Source organism: Haliotis asinina, chromosome 10 (genome assembly GCF_037392515.1).
Source record: "Haliotis asinina isolate JCU_RB_2024 chromosome 10, JCU_Hal_asi_v2, whole genome shotgun sequence".
NCBI lineage: Eukaryota > Metazoa > Mollusca > Gastropoda > Lepetellida > Haliotidae > Haliotis > Haliotis asinina.
The window spans coordinates 18,677,321-18,690,791 of record NC_090289.1 but is presented as its reverse complement, the minus strand read 5'-3'; the positions used below and the strand labels follow the sequence as shown (position 1 = coordinate 18,690,791).

The following is a 13,471-nucleotide window of genomic DNA, read 5'->3' as shown; positions in this document are numbered from 1 at the left end:
CTTGCCTGCAAGCCATAAAAAATATTTCCTGTAAACATCCACTTTTAATAAAAATAATTCAATTGTATAATGATCTTGCTACTGGCCAATACGACATCATCGTTTGTTGGTTACCCAGCCACGTTGGCATTTCTGGGAACACACTGGCTGACCTTGCTGCTAAAGCAGCACTCAATAAATCTATGACGCCACTTCTTATTCCATACACTGATTACAAAGCCACCATTAGATCTTACATCCGTGATCTGATGCAGAAGAAGTGGGACACTCAAGTAGGTATCAACAAATTACATGAAATAAAACCCTACATTGGTTACACCTACTTGGGTTGTCTGTCCAGATTTGAAGAGGTCATCATGCGACGATGTCGTATTGGCCACACACGATATACACATGAATATTTGCTTAAAGGTGAAGATCCTCCGTTTTGTATCCCTTGTGATGAGTGAGTGAGTGAGTTAACATTTATCGTCACATCGGCAATCTTGCAGCCATATCGTGACGAGAACAAGTAATACTGACATTGTAGAATGAATATAAGAAAATAAAACCCTGTTGACAACGAACAGTAAAAACACTAGTAAATATCACAGATATACATTTAAGACTAGTGATTACATTTAAAACAGTTTAACTATAGTGAACAAGACAATATAAAAATGGGCTATGGATTGCTAACAACTGAAGGTAGTTCACCATACAGGGGACTTTGGGGACTTACATTACTTTTGCTACCTGCATGGACCCCAGCTGGATTTACACCATCCCCTCAGTCGCTAGCAATTTAGGCACATACAGCCATACATTTAAAAGAACACATATACTACGATTAAAAGAGCGGACTGTTTGAATTTACTTTGAACGTTTGTGGACTTACGTACCCTCTCAGGAGGACAATAATTTTACAGTACTTTAACCCCCCTCGAGGATACAGCCACGAACAATCTTAGTTACTAATTCAAAATTCCAATCATGAAATATTTATCTATTTACAATTCATTTAACAAATCTAATTCTTTTAAAAATGCAATAATTAAATGACCACTGTTATTGTTAAAAAGATCCTTCATAGTTCGGGATTTAAAATAGTTATCCCTTGTGATGGAATATTCAACACAGTCAAGCAAAACATGCTTGACCGTGATTATTTCATCACAAGGGATGTAGAACGGAGGATCCTCACCTTTCAATAAGTATTCATGAGTATATCTCGTATGGCCAATACGACATCGTCGCAAGATGACCTCTTCAAACCTGGACTGACGACCCAAGTAGGTATAACCAATATAGGGTTTTATTGCATGTAATTTATTGATACCCACTTGGGTGTCCCACTTCCTCTGCATCAGATCACGGATATACGCTCTAATTGCAGCTTTATAATCAGAGTATGGAATATGAAGTGGTGTCACAGATTTGTTGAGTGCTGCCTTGGCAATTTTTTGCAAACTTTGCAGGAACGTAAGAACATCTTTTACGATCCACACCTCCAAATATTTAGGTACTGGTGGGTTCTCTTGAAAAACCGCTTTAAGAAACCTAGATACCATTGGGTGACTACCACAAGGTTGATCATTAAGCAGTACAACAGTAGATAAGGCACATCTTGCAGTATGCACAGAACTATAACTCAGTCCAGCCTGGACTATGGAAAGTAGGAAATCTAACACATCTGCTAACGATGGCAAACTGAAATCAACTTTCCTTTGAGAACAAAACTTTCTCCATCTTGTGAGGTAACTGGCAAACCGCTTGTTTGTTGCTTTTCTCCAAGATTTGACACGGAACTTGGCTGCTTCATCAGAAATTCATCAGTGTGAAGCAATACCGGACAGTAGGCAGGCTGTCAGTCTCAGCCTCCTGGCTATGGGGTGTGGCAGACCTTCCACACAGGTTACAAGGTCCGTCCGCACTGGCAACATGAAGGTCTACAACACAATAATTGCAATAAGTGAGCAAACCAAGTTTGTGTAGGCCACCATGGGACAATAATCACTGCTCCGGCTCAGCCAGCTTCAATCTTCTGCAAACATTTTGATAATAAACAGAATGGGGGAAACATATAACAATATTCCTCTGTCCATGACACATGAAACGCATCAACTGCAACTGCCTCTGGTTCAGGTCTCCAGCTAACAAATCTTGACAATTTCCTATTTAGCCGTGATGCAAACATATCTATTGTAGGGTTTACATTTAAATGCTGAATAATTTTCTTGAATACTGCCGCATTCAGAGACCATTCTGTTCTATCATTAAATTTTCTGGATGCCTTATCGGCCTTTATGTTTTTGGAACCAGCTATATGAGAGATAGTGAGCCAGATATCTCTCTCCATACACCAAAACCAGATATCTTTCACAATGTTGTTGCAATCAACACATTTTGTACCTCCCATAGCTTGAAGATAAGGAACAGCAGTAGTATTATCTGAAAGCACATGGACATGTTGAAATTGTTTATTAGTGACATGGCTTGGAGTGACATCAAGATCGCCTTAAGTTTCAACACATTAATGTGATAACCTCTCTCTTCCTCGGACCATCTTCCTCCAACACTGTGTCCTAAATACAGCCTTGTTTGCTAGTATCAGTAGTCAATGTAAAATCAGGGATTTTAAAGGGACCAGTTTTATTTATCGATCCTAAAACATTATCCTTCCACCAGACCCGTGAAGGTCCCGGGGTAGAATAGGCCTTCAGCAACCCATGCTTGCCATAAAAGGTGACTATGCTTGTCGTAAGAGGCGACTAACGGGATCGGGTGGTCAGACTAGCTGACTTGGTTGACACATGTCATCGGTTCCCCATTGCGCAGATCGATGCTCATGTTGTTGATCACTGGATTGTCTGGTCCAGACTCGATTATTTACAGACCGTCGCCATATAGCTGGAATATTGCTAAGTGCGACGTAAAACTAAACTCACTCACTCACTCACTCCTTCCACCAAATTAACTCTGTTTAGATTCAGCTGATAGACACATATTAGCATCAAAATCACCTTTACTGTGTTTCAGAGCTGCTGTCATCTCCATTTCAAGACATCTAAAGTATAGCGGACCAAATGTTACGACAGGAAAACACGAGAAATCAATCCTAGTAGTCTAGCTATATATCTTATTGTGTGATGAGTATTCTTGAGAATCGATGAACATGTCTCGGCAATGTGTATTGCCTTATCATCTGGTAATTCTATTTTCAATTTTTTCTGAATCCCGAATGAAGCCTAAGAATTTCATTCTCCTTGAAGGATCAAAATTGGATTTTTCGTGATTTATTGTAAAGCCTAAATCTTTTAGCAACCCTGCCATGTCCTCTACATTCAGTTCTTGTCTCTGCCTGAGTATAAGTGTCGTCATCATTACATCCCATACATTGATTACCTCGCAGTCTCAAGTGTGAAAATACTGGCTTAAGCAACTTTGTGAATATCCGAGGAGCACAAGCTAACCCATTTGGCATACATGTGAATTGGTACAAGTACCCATTCCATCTGAACCTTAGATATTTCCTATGATCTTCATGTACACTCACTGTATAATAAACGTGTCAGATCAACTGGTATTGATGCCATGTACATATTCTTTTTCAGCAAATGCAATAAATACTGCTTGTAGGCTTTCTATTTTGAAGTGATGGTACTCTATAAACTGGTTCAATTATTTTAAATTCAAAATCAAACGATATTTGTTATTTTTCTCCTTTCTAATGAAAATATTCAGTTCAGTTTCTTCTGCCAGCTCAATGACACCAAGTGTTTGTAAGACTTTCATCTCTCTGTGAACAATTTCCTTTTCTTGATTATTGAAATTGATTTGTTTTGGTTCTTTAAACTGCTTTGGTTTTTTTATCATATCTATTTTCAGTCCTGAAACAATGTCTAGAATATGCCTGTCATGGATGATGGGCCAGCTTCTCCCACTTCGATAAGCACAGAGCTATTGAACCTGCTTTAAAGATAGCTTCTGAATTTGAAGAATGACACTGACCTGACTCATTGGGGTCAGTACTGCTAGTTCTTCCCTCTCCCTCTTTTCTTCTCGAAACCCCTGATATAAAAAATATCAGGTGTGAAACCATGGCCATGGCCTCTGACTCTGCGGACAAACTGGTTGTTATAAGTCACATAGCGGGCAGTCTGGCGATACCCACAACCTCTGGTGATTGATTTTCCAAGATGACTGGTCATATTCATGTCTTTCAGACTTTCAGCAATATCATCACCAAACAGATAGTCACATGAAGTGGGTGCACTTGGAGAAGATCAGAGTCGATACTGTGAATTCAGATGTGGTCGTATGAGTTCTTTTGAATGTCATGGAACAATTTCCCAGTTGGAATAGGAGATCATAGTCAATGCGTCTAATGACTTGTATATCAGAGTATTTCATAGAAAAACGATGATAGGTCGTCGCCCGGTTGTTGTATGTCATCCAAGTGTAATATCACACCAGGCAAATGTTGTAGGTCCTTATTACAATAAACGAACCCCAAAGAGAATTCCATGAAGACTGTGTAGAGTTCTGTGCCCTAGTTACTTAGGTCTCTCGAGAATGATAGACCACCTGAAGCCTTAACCCCGAACCGTTTGCCGTTATCACGTTACCATGGAAATTCACCACCTGGCTAATTACTAAACTCTTATCTGGAATAAAATACCCCATTAAGATACCACTGTTTCAGTGACATGCCTATGTTCATTTAAGAGACGTAAGCGAGGTTAGGTTCATGTTGATCAACCAGTTAGGATCTTTATAGTCTCTTAGGCGCACATGTTTAAACACTCCGTTTTGATAGTGCAGGACATACAAGGTGTCTTCCTCAAATTGGTCAAACTTCACTTCCCCAGTGTCGTTAAGCGTGACGTTGGTCATTGTTCTATTACTATTACAAGATAGTTTCCAACTGTTTCTTGATAATCTCACAGGGGTGCACTTCAACCCCATCAGGTGTATGTTTTCTGGCAGGAAGATTTTGATGAGTGATATCGTGTCTTCCACAACCACGGTTGACCCCCTGCAGACTGCTGTGAGAGTCGGCACCCACCCGCACTTAAACACTACAAACGTTAAACTGATGCCGTTTGGTCCAACAGAGTTTTATACTTCGACTTCGCCCTGTGATGATTCCCCTAGGTATACTTGGATGGCCAGCGTTGAATTCGCGGGTAATTCAGGGGGGTGGGGGTGAGACGAACCTTCGCCAGACAGTGCTATTGACTACACCGAAAAGACATCGTGGGGCCACATGGACCCATACCTTTTTATGAAGTGAAAATGAGAATATCCTTTCAAAGACGTCGTGGGGCCATGCGGACCCATACTTTTCAAAGAGGCAAAAATTTGTATACATTTCAATATACATGGCCAAACAAAATATATATTATGTTGTTTCCTTTTGTTATACACAGCAATGATACAGACCAGCAGGTGATGACGATGTGCATTGCCAGACGTCGATGGAATGTTAAAAACTAGTCAGAAAACTCAGATAAAGTATACTTGTCCATGAGCAAGTAAATTACTTACACAATTTACCTCACAGTGATTTGCAATAAAAAAAACCCCCAAACTTTTATAGTTGTGTTTTATTTCAATAGGCTTTTCATAACAAACAACTGGTTTACGCTAATAAATCAACATAAGAGTGCTTACTTATCCTCACTTTCAGTTGAATAGATATTGGCAACAATACTTGACTTCCGTTGGGCAACCAATTATAAGTTGTGACACAAGTATGTTGCTGCCTTGGATTTCTTGGAAGAGGCAGATTGCTAAGAACTCGCGGCAGTTTCCAAGAAACCAGTTGATTTTGCTTGGAAGAGGCCGTTTTTCTTAGAAGTAGGAGGCAGTTTCCAAGAAAGTGCGTGAACTAACAGTCTTTCCTGCACCATGGAGAGACGCAACATCTTTGATGTTCTTTCAACAGCTGGCAACCTTGAAGAGACTTCAGACAGTGAGTATAGAATGTGGGGGTTAAATGTAAAATAATTTCAGTTACTGGAAAAATATGGCAGTGTATATGAATTGGATGGGAAGCGTGTATGTACGTGTAAATTAGTATTTATGGGAGTTGTAAAGGTTTGGCAAGATAAAGCTAGCTGTTTAGTCTTTGATTAGTTTGAGGTTAGCGTGTGGTATGTGCTTTGAATGTATGAGTTTAGGAGGGAGTCATGGAGTGGAATGAACTGTTGTACATAGCACAGTGGCGCAGGCGGTAGCGGGTTCGCCTGTCACGCCGAATCCCGGTGCAGACACCAAATTTTTGTGACTTGGGTCGCTCTCTCTGTGTTGTGTCCCTGGGCAAGACACTTCGTCCACATGGACGCTCAGTTCACCCAGCTGCTGAATCGAGCGCTTAGTAGCATACGAAAGTACAATATCCGAAAAGGGTAATACAACATGTATGTGGCGCCTTGAGCAATCACATGGTGATTGGATTGTGCGCAATATAAATATTATGTATTATTATTATTTTACAGATTAAGATTAAGCAGCAGAGAGGGTTCGGGTGATCCTGGCACAGTCAGGCCGGCAAGGCTCATCATCAGGTCAGGGCCCTCGCCCCCTCTACACGCAGCCCAGACAGCAAATGGGACTTCTCCCACAAAACACTGCCTAGTCGAACCCACCAAGAACTTTTCGGAGATTATGAAGGCTCCCGAACACTGCAGCCTTCTGCATTACCCAGATTGTCAGAAGGTCTGTGCTCCCGGTGGAGATCCCGGGCACTCTCCTGATCTCTTGGCACAAACCAAGGGCACCGAGAACAATGGGGAGCCTGACGACAGTGTACTTCGGATGCAAGCGAGACTTTTCAAAGGCGAGGTCCGCATATTTATCATGCTTTTCCTGAATCTTGCCAATCACATTGCTGTCAAAAGGGACAGAAAAATCAATGATATAAATAATTGTTGGCAGGGTTTCTTCTTCTTCATATTATTATTATTATTTTTGGTATATCCAGATGAAATCAGCCAGGCAGTTGAGGAAGGCTCTTAGGTACTCGACTCTGAACCAGAAAAGGTATGGATGAAGCGAGTGATGAGGAGTTCTTGCCCCCTGACAATGATTCGTCTTTAGAACAGGATGAACCTGAAGGAGGTGATGATGACAGGTCTTCTCAGTCGTCAGAGGACGAGGAATTAACTGCTTCATATCCCGACATATGAACAGCAAAAGACGCCACCAAATGGGGGAAAGCTCCTGCTCTTCCGTTCACGAAGACAAAGAACAAGCACATACTCAGACCTCCATAAACACGGGTGCCCGGTACACAACATATGCATGACCCAACTGTTTGTTTCGGACAAAATGATCAATGATACTGTTACTTTCACAAACCTGTATGGCCACATGACCCTAAAAAACAAATGGGTCGAGTGCGACTCAGTTGAAATTGAGGCAGTGGTTGGTTTGATGTTGTTTTAGGTGTCCGAAAGCAACACATGGTCTCAGCTGCAGAAGTAATGGAGCCAACTGCAAGCGATGGTGTGAATATTGTCAGGGCTTGTATGAGCAAGAATCGTTTCAAAACACTCATGTCTTGTCTGAGGTTTGATGACAAATCGACTAGGTCGGCGAGAAGAGCCAAAGATGCATTCGCTCCATTCAGGGACATGTGGGATCAGTTCACTGCAAACCTGGACCAGTACTACATTGCTGGGCCCCTACTCGCAATAGACAAACAACTTATCCCCTTCAGGGGAAGATGCAACTTTCTACAGTACCTGCCTAGTAAACCAGATCGATACGGCATTAAAATAGTCTGGGTTTGCCATTGCTTTCCTCTCTTGGGGATCCCTTACCTTGGTCGAGCTCTTGGCCGACAGGTTAATTTAGGTCGCAACACAGCCCTGCAGTTGGCACAGCTCTTTTTCAAGAGTGGTCGCTACATAACATGTGACAACTACTTCACAATCTTGGAACTGGCTGCAGGTTGTCTGAAAAATAGCTTGACAGTCGTTGGGACGGTCAGAACCAATAAAAGATTCTTGCCTGCACCATTCCAGAAGAAGAGAGGCCTGGCAGTGCACAGCAGTGAATTTTCATATGGAGCCAGAGCAACCCTCGTAAATTACCAGGGGAAAAAGAACAAGAACACTGTGGTTCTCAGCTCAATGCATGATGAAGGCATTTTTGAAGAAGGCGCTCCTAAAAGAAAGCCAGAAATCATTCTTTTCTATACTTCTACCAAAAGAGCAGTCGATGCCATGGTCAAGATGGCCCACGTATATACCACAAAGCAAGTCACCAAACGGTGGCCTAAGGTCATGTTTGCCAATGAAAAGTATGGGTCCGCATGGGCCCACGACGTCTTTGAAAGGATATTCACATTTTTCCTTCTTTAAAAAGTATGGGTCCATGTGGCCCCATGATGTCTTTTCTGTAGTGATGATTTTTCGCCTGTGTTATTTCAATTGCTCTTTATTAAAAGTGACGTGTCTTTCAGGGTATAATTGATTTTAGGTACTTGGGGCATTCTTAAAAAGCTCAGTTGAAAATTACAAATAATTTCAGAGATATTTGCAATCAAGCATGCTTCTGGGTCCGCATGGCCCCAGGAGTTCAGGCAAAGGCTAATGTGGAGAAACCAGTCTACTTAAGTGGGTACATGGGTACATCGCCGTTGGTGACGATGATGGAATATGGGCTTATTTTTTTGTGATGACCATCATGTTGCTCACAACATCTTCTAAGTCAAGCCCCCGAACGACAGGTGTACCGTCGGTTATCTGGTTGTGGGTGCCACTGACGAACAGCTTCTTGTTGTTGTCATTGATGTTGGTGATATTGCAGAGTGCAATTTCGAGTTGACCAGACGTGCTATTGATCACGTGCATCAGCTGAACAGACTCACAGCTCGTTATCCCTGTAAGTGTCACGTACATATTGAAAGTATATGTATATTAATATATACTTAAAAAATGTATTACCCTAAAAACGACAACATGAAAGTCTCCGACTTCACACACATGAAAATCGTGGTTGATGCGGATGGTTTGTATTTCAGAGTATGATTTGTGGATGTGTTTGGACATGACGGGTTTTCGGTCATGAACGTGGAAACGGTACACGTGTGGTTTAGCAACCTGATGCAATTCTGGCAGAATCAATTCAACCAGGCAACTATCTGTTTCGAGACGACTGGTTGTGGCTTGGCGTTGACAGACACTAGATGCGTTGAACTGGGTAAATCTGTGTTTACCTTTCACGTCTACTACCATATCAGACGTATTCTCAAAGAAATAAGTGCTCCAATACCACAGGATAAGGCGTGGAATGCAATAAATAACCCATACAATAGACGGGCATACGAATCGGTATGGATCCGAAGTCGGGCTGGCATTTGCTGCGTCCGAACTGCAGATTCCAATGGTTTACAACGAGCCAATCATGAAAGCCAGCTACGACGTGCTTGTTAAGTGGGGTTACAAGTCATATCATTATTTAAACACAAACAAGTGGGACGACCATTACATGGCTTTCGACGACAGCAAGGATTACCGCGTTTGGAGGTTCAAACAAGGACCAGGTGATGATTGGAAAATGTTTATGCTGGATACATCAAAGGGGTTCACTCGTGCTGCCACCATCCGCTTAAACGGCTCTATTCAAACGTATGTGTGGATCGTGTTGGGCACACAGATCACACATGAATAAATCATACACGGAAAGACCTTGGGTGATGAATGACCCTGACTAGAACAGGGAACACGTCTGCAAGACTGGTTGATGGCATACCCTATGAAATTTAAAGGGGAGCAGACTTTATTCATACTGGACGACTGCAGTACTAATGGAGAGATAATACAAAAGAGAGACATGCTGTTGTATTTGGCCTTCTCTGTCCGGCACGCAAATCACAGTGTCTGGGTGCTGACACAGAAGTTCAAGTTGGTGTTGAAAGATTTGAGGGAGCAGACGTGATGGGTGGCTTTATTCCACTGCAAGGATAGGATAGGAGTGTTTGAGAGAGAACAATGTGATGAACAAACTAGAACGAGAACGTATGAAGAAACAGCGTAGTCCTAGGCCAAATGATAGAAAAGTCTCTATCTCTTAGGATCTCTCAGCAGCAGTAAACGTGTTATACAGTAATTAGTGTGACACCTCCCACCCTCCAAAAACTTCTTGTTGATGTGGAACTAGCTACAGGAAGTATCAGGCTTCTAAAAACTAACTGGGTTCAGTCCACTGTTGAAACAGTGTCCATAGCCAGACTGTTTGAGTATTGATCACATTGTCTGATGGGTGGTCACAAGCACTGGTGTTCAACATGGTCAAGATATGCAGTATGGGCGATAAGGTTGGGTGTATCATATTACCTGATGTTGATGCTATCTCTACATTTGGCCTAGGAGTAAGCTAGCTGAAACTAAGCATGTTAAGCTCATGTTGAAATCCGACCAACCAGTGGACTATAGGGTGTTTTAGCAAATGATTAGCAAATGTTAAGCAATGCTTAGCATAGTATATAATTATGATTTTTGAAGTGCTTGTCATGTGCAACTTAACCTTCATATTTGCTATGTTTCGCCTGCGTTGGGTATTTTATTATTAGGTTTAAAACTTTCTTGTTACATTATAAGATGGAGTGTGATGAAGTACTCGAACAACTATTGGTGGAGCCTTCTGGACAGGACTGGCAAGAGCTGGTCGCCGGCCACGACAAGACAGAGACACTGGTAGTGCTGGCAAACAATACTTTGGAGACTACACTCCCAACAGCATTCTAAAAAATGCCAGTCAAAATGCCCTACAGTAAAACCCCCTACGGTAAAACAACTAAAACTCCGAGTGAAAGAGCTTGGTGTGACAGCTTATTCTAGTATGAAGAAAGCCAACCCGACCGAGCAGATTAACAACCTTAGAATAAAACAGCTTACCACTGTGAAATAACTCAAACGGGAAGCTAAAGAGCTGGGGTTAATAGGTTATTCTCGTATGAGAAAGCGAGAGCTAGTCGAACTACTGTGTAAGCATAGAGTTGTTGATTTAGACTTCGTGCGCACTGATGCTGTAGGTAAGTATCTGAGAAGTTGGCGCTTGGATAAAACATAGACATCACTGACATCAAGCAAGTAATTGCTGACAAAGTTAACAAGGAACTAAGTATAAAGTTTTAAATCACAGTGAAAATTTCACTTTATAAAGAGCAGAATGGAACCATTGAGTACGTTTAACCTTACTTCTGAGGCAAGGAATATGTCGTGGTCGAGGAGATGACTATAGACGGGTCAGTCAATAACAGTTTTCAGCAGATATGAGAAATACTAGAACGCTACACGCACAGGGGTTCAGGGTGGGTTGTTGGATAAAATTGATAAGGTATATCTAGACATAGCTAACTACGTGCTGTTCAGAGGCGGGTCGTACCTAGACTACCTACCTACTTCAAAGCAAAACAGGCCATGGTCAATGTCAGAATAGAGGAGAGGAGACGACTGTATGAGGTTAGCTATCACGTCAGCCTTGTTTCCAGCTGACACCAATTCGAACAGGCCTTCTAGCTATCCAAAAGATAGACTCAACTGAAATGGTATAAAAGAACCAACCCCCATATCCCAGATCGATAAAATAGAAAAACAGAATCACGTAGCTATCAAGGTATTCAGTCACAACGGTAAAACAGTCATTGTGTGCAGGATAAGTCCTTCCATGTATATTTGTAAAACGGTTAACATATTCATGATCAACGAGGTGAAAAATATCACTATCCGTGGATAAAACATCTCAGCAGGCTGCTGAACGACCACTCGAAACACAAGGAGAAAACACACTTTTGTGGGTGATACCTGCACGGCTTCATGTGAGCTGATTTATTAGAATCACACTGGGAGAATTGCCAAGGTGTGGGGCAGACGGCCATACAAACCGACATGCATAAAGAAGGTGACAATATCCTAAAATTCGACAACCACAGGAGTCTAATCCCAGTGCCTTACATCATCTACGCCGACTTCGAAGCCTTGATCATGGGGGAAACGCAGGAGCACGAGGCCTGTGGATTCAGGATACGTGGTTGTCCGATGTGACAGGAAAACAAAACATCCCATAGTGCACAGGGGTCCAGATGTGGCTGAAAAGTTTTTAACGAGGAGAAGAAAAAACTATCAGAAATGCACTGTATACAGTGGCCTGCATGCGTATGCAAGACGCCCACCCTCTAGCTCACAACCACAGCACTCACTGTCACGTGTCCGATGACCCACTGAACGGTGATTCGGTGAGAGATCGCTGCCACGTAAGTACAGAGGCGCTACTCACAGCATGTGCAACCTAAAACTCAGAATCAACCCCAAGACAATCAACATCCCTGCGGTGTTTCACAACTTGAGAAGGTATGACTCTCACTTGATCATGTAGACTATTTCGAAGGTAGACAGCAACCTGACGTGCATCCCCAACAACATGGAGAGATACATATCCTTCTCGCTGAATGGCCTGAGGTTCCTCATGTCCTCATGTCGTCACTCGACAGTCTGGTCAAGGCCAATGACACTTTCCCTATCACCGATCGATACACAGACGCCGAGACATGACCACTGTTGATAAAGAAGGGCGAGTAGCCCTATGAGTACATGGATAGCTGGTCAAAGTTCGCTGAGACACAGTTACTTTCCATTTACCGCTTCTACAGCAAGCTGTCTAACGCGTCTGTCTCGCAAGACGATTACTCACACGTGATCAACGTATGGAATAAGCTGGGCTGTAAAAATCTGGGCGATTAAAAATTTTATATTTGAAAAAGGACATGTTATTGCTGGCTGGTGTATTTGAGAGATTCAGAAAAACGCGTTTGAAACAATATGGCCTGGATCGATCCGGCATGGTATTATTCATCACCCGGTCTTTCGTGGGATGCCCTACTGAAAATGACTGGTGTGAAATTAGAACTGTTCACTGAATACGATATACATCTGTTTATCGAGAAAGGCTTGCATGGTGGTATTTCCATGGCATTGAAACGCTCCGCCCGTGCCAATAACAAATATGTGGAAGGCTACACCTCTACTAAACCTACCAAACACATACTCTATCTTGATGCCAATAACTTGTACAAATGGGCAATGAGTCAGTATCTACCGATGGGCAGATTTGAATGGTGTCTTCCAGACGGGAAATTAGGTTGTCCAGAGGACGTCATGAGCATACCACCAGATTCGAACAAAGGCTATATCCTCAAAGTGGATTTGGAATCTCCGTAGGAGTTACCAATTCTCACAACAGCTACCCCCTGGTCCCTGAACGTTTGAGGGTTAACCCGGATTGGGTGTCTGAGTACCAACATAACTTGCTGAGGGGTGGCCAGCAAACGTTGAAAAACTGGTGCCGAATTTGATGAATAAGACCAAGTTCGTCGTTCACTATCATAATTTGAAACTGTATCTATTGCTAGGTATGAAGCTGACTAGAGTACATAGAATACTGAAGTTTGATGGAAGTCCCTGGATAGTGCCCTACATCA

General features: G+C 42.3%; 1 protein-coding gene across 1 annotated transcript; it reads left to right on the top strand.

Annotated features, from left to right (window-relative positions):
* The first annotated feature begins 7,028 nt into the window (after positions 1-7,028).
* On the top strand, positions 7,029-8,351 carry LOC137298573 (piggyBac transposable element-derived protein 4-like). The gene is made up of 2 exons (XM_067830873.1): positions 7,029-7,104; positions 7,432-8,351. Exons 1-2 carry the CDS (start codon positions 7,029-7,031, stop codon positions 8,349-8,351), a joined length of 996 nt encoding a protein of 331 aa, XP_067686974.1.
* Positions 8,352-13,471: the final 5,120 nt, after the last annotated feature.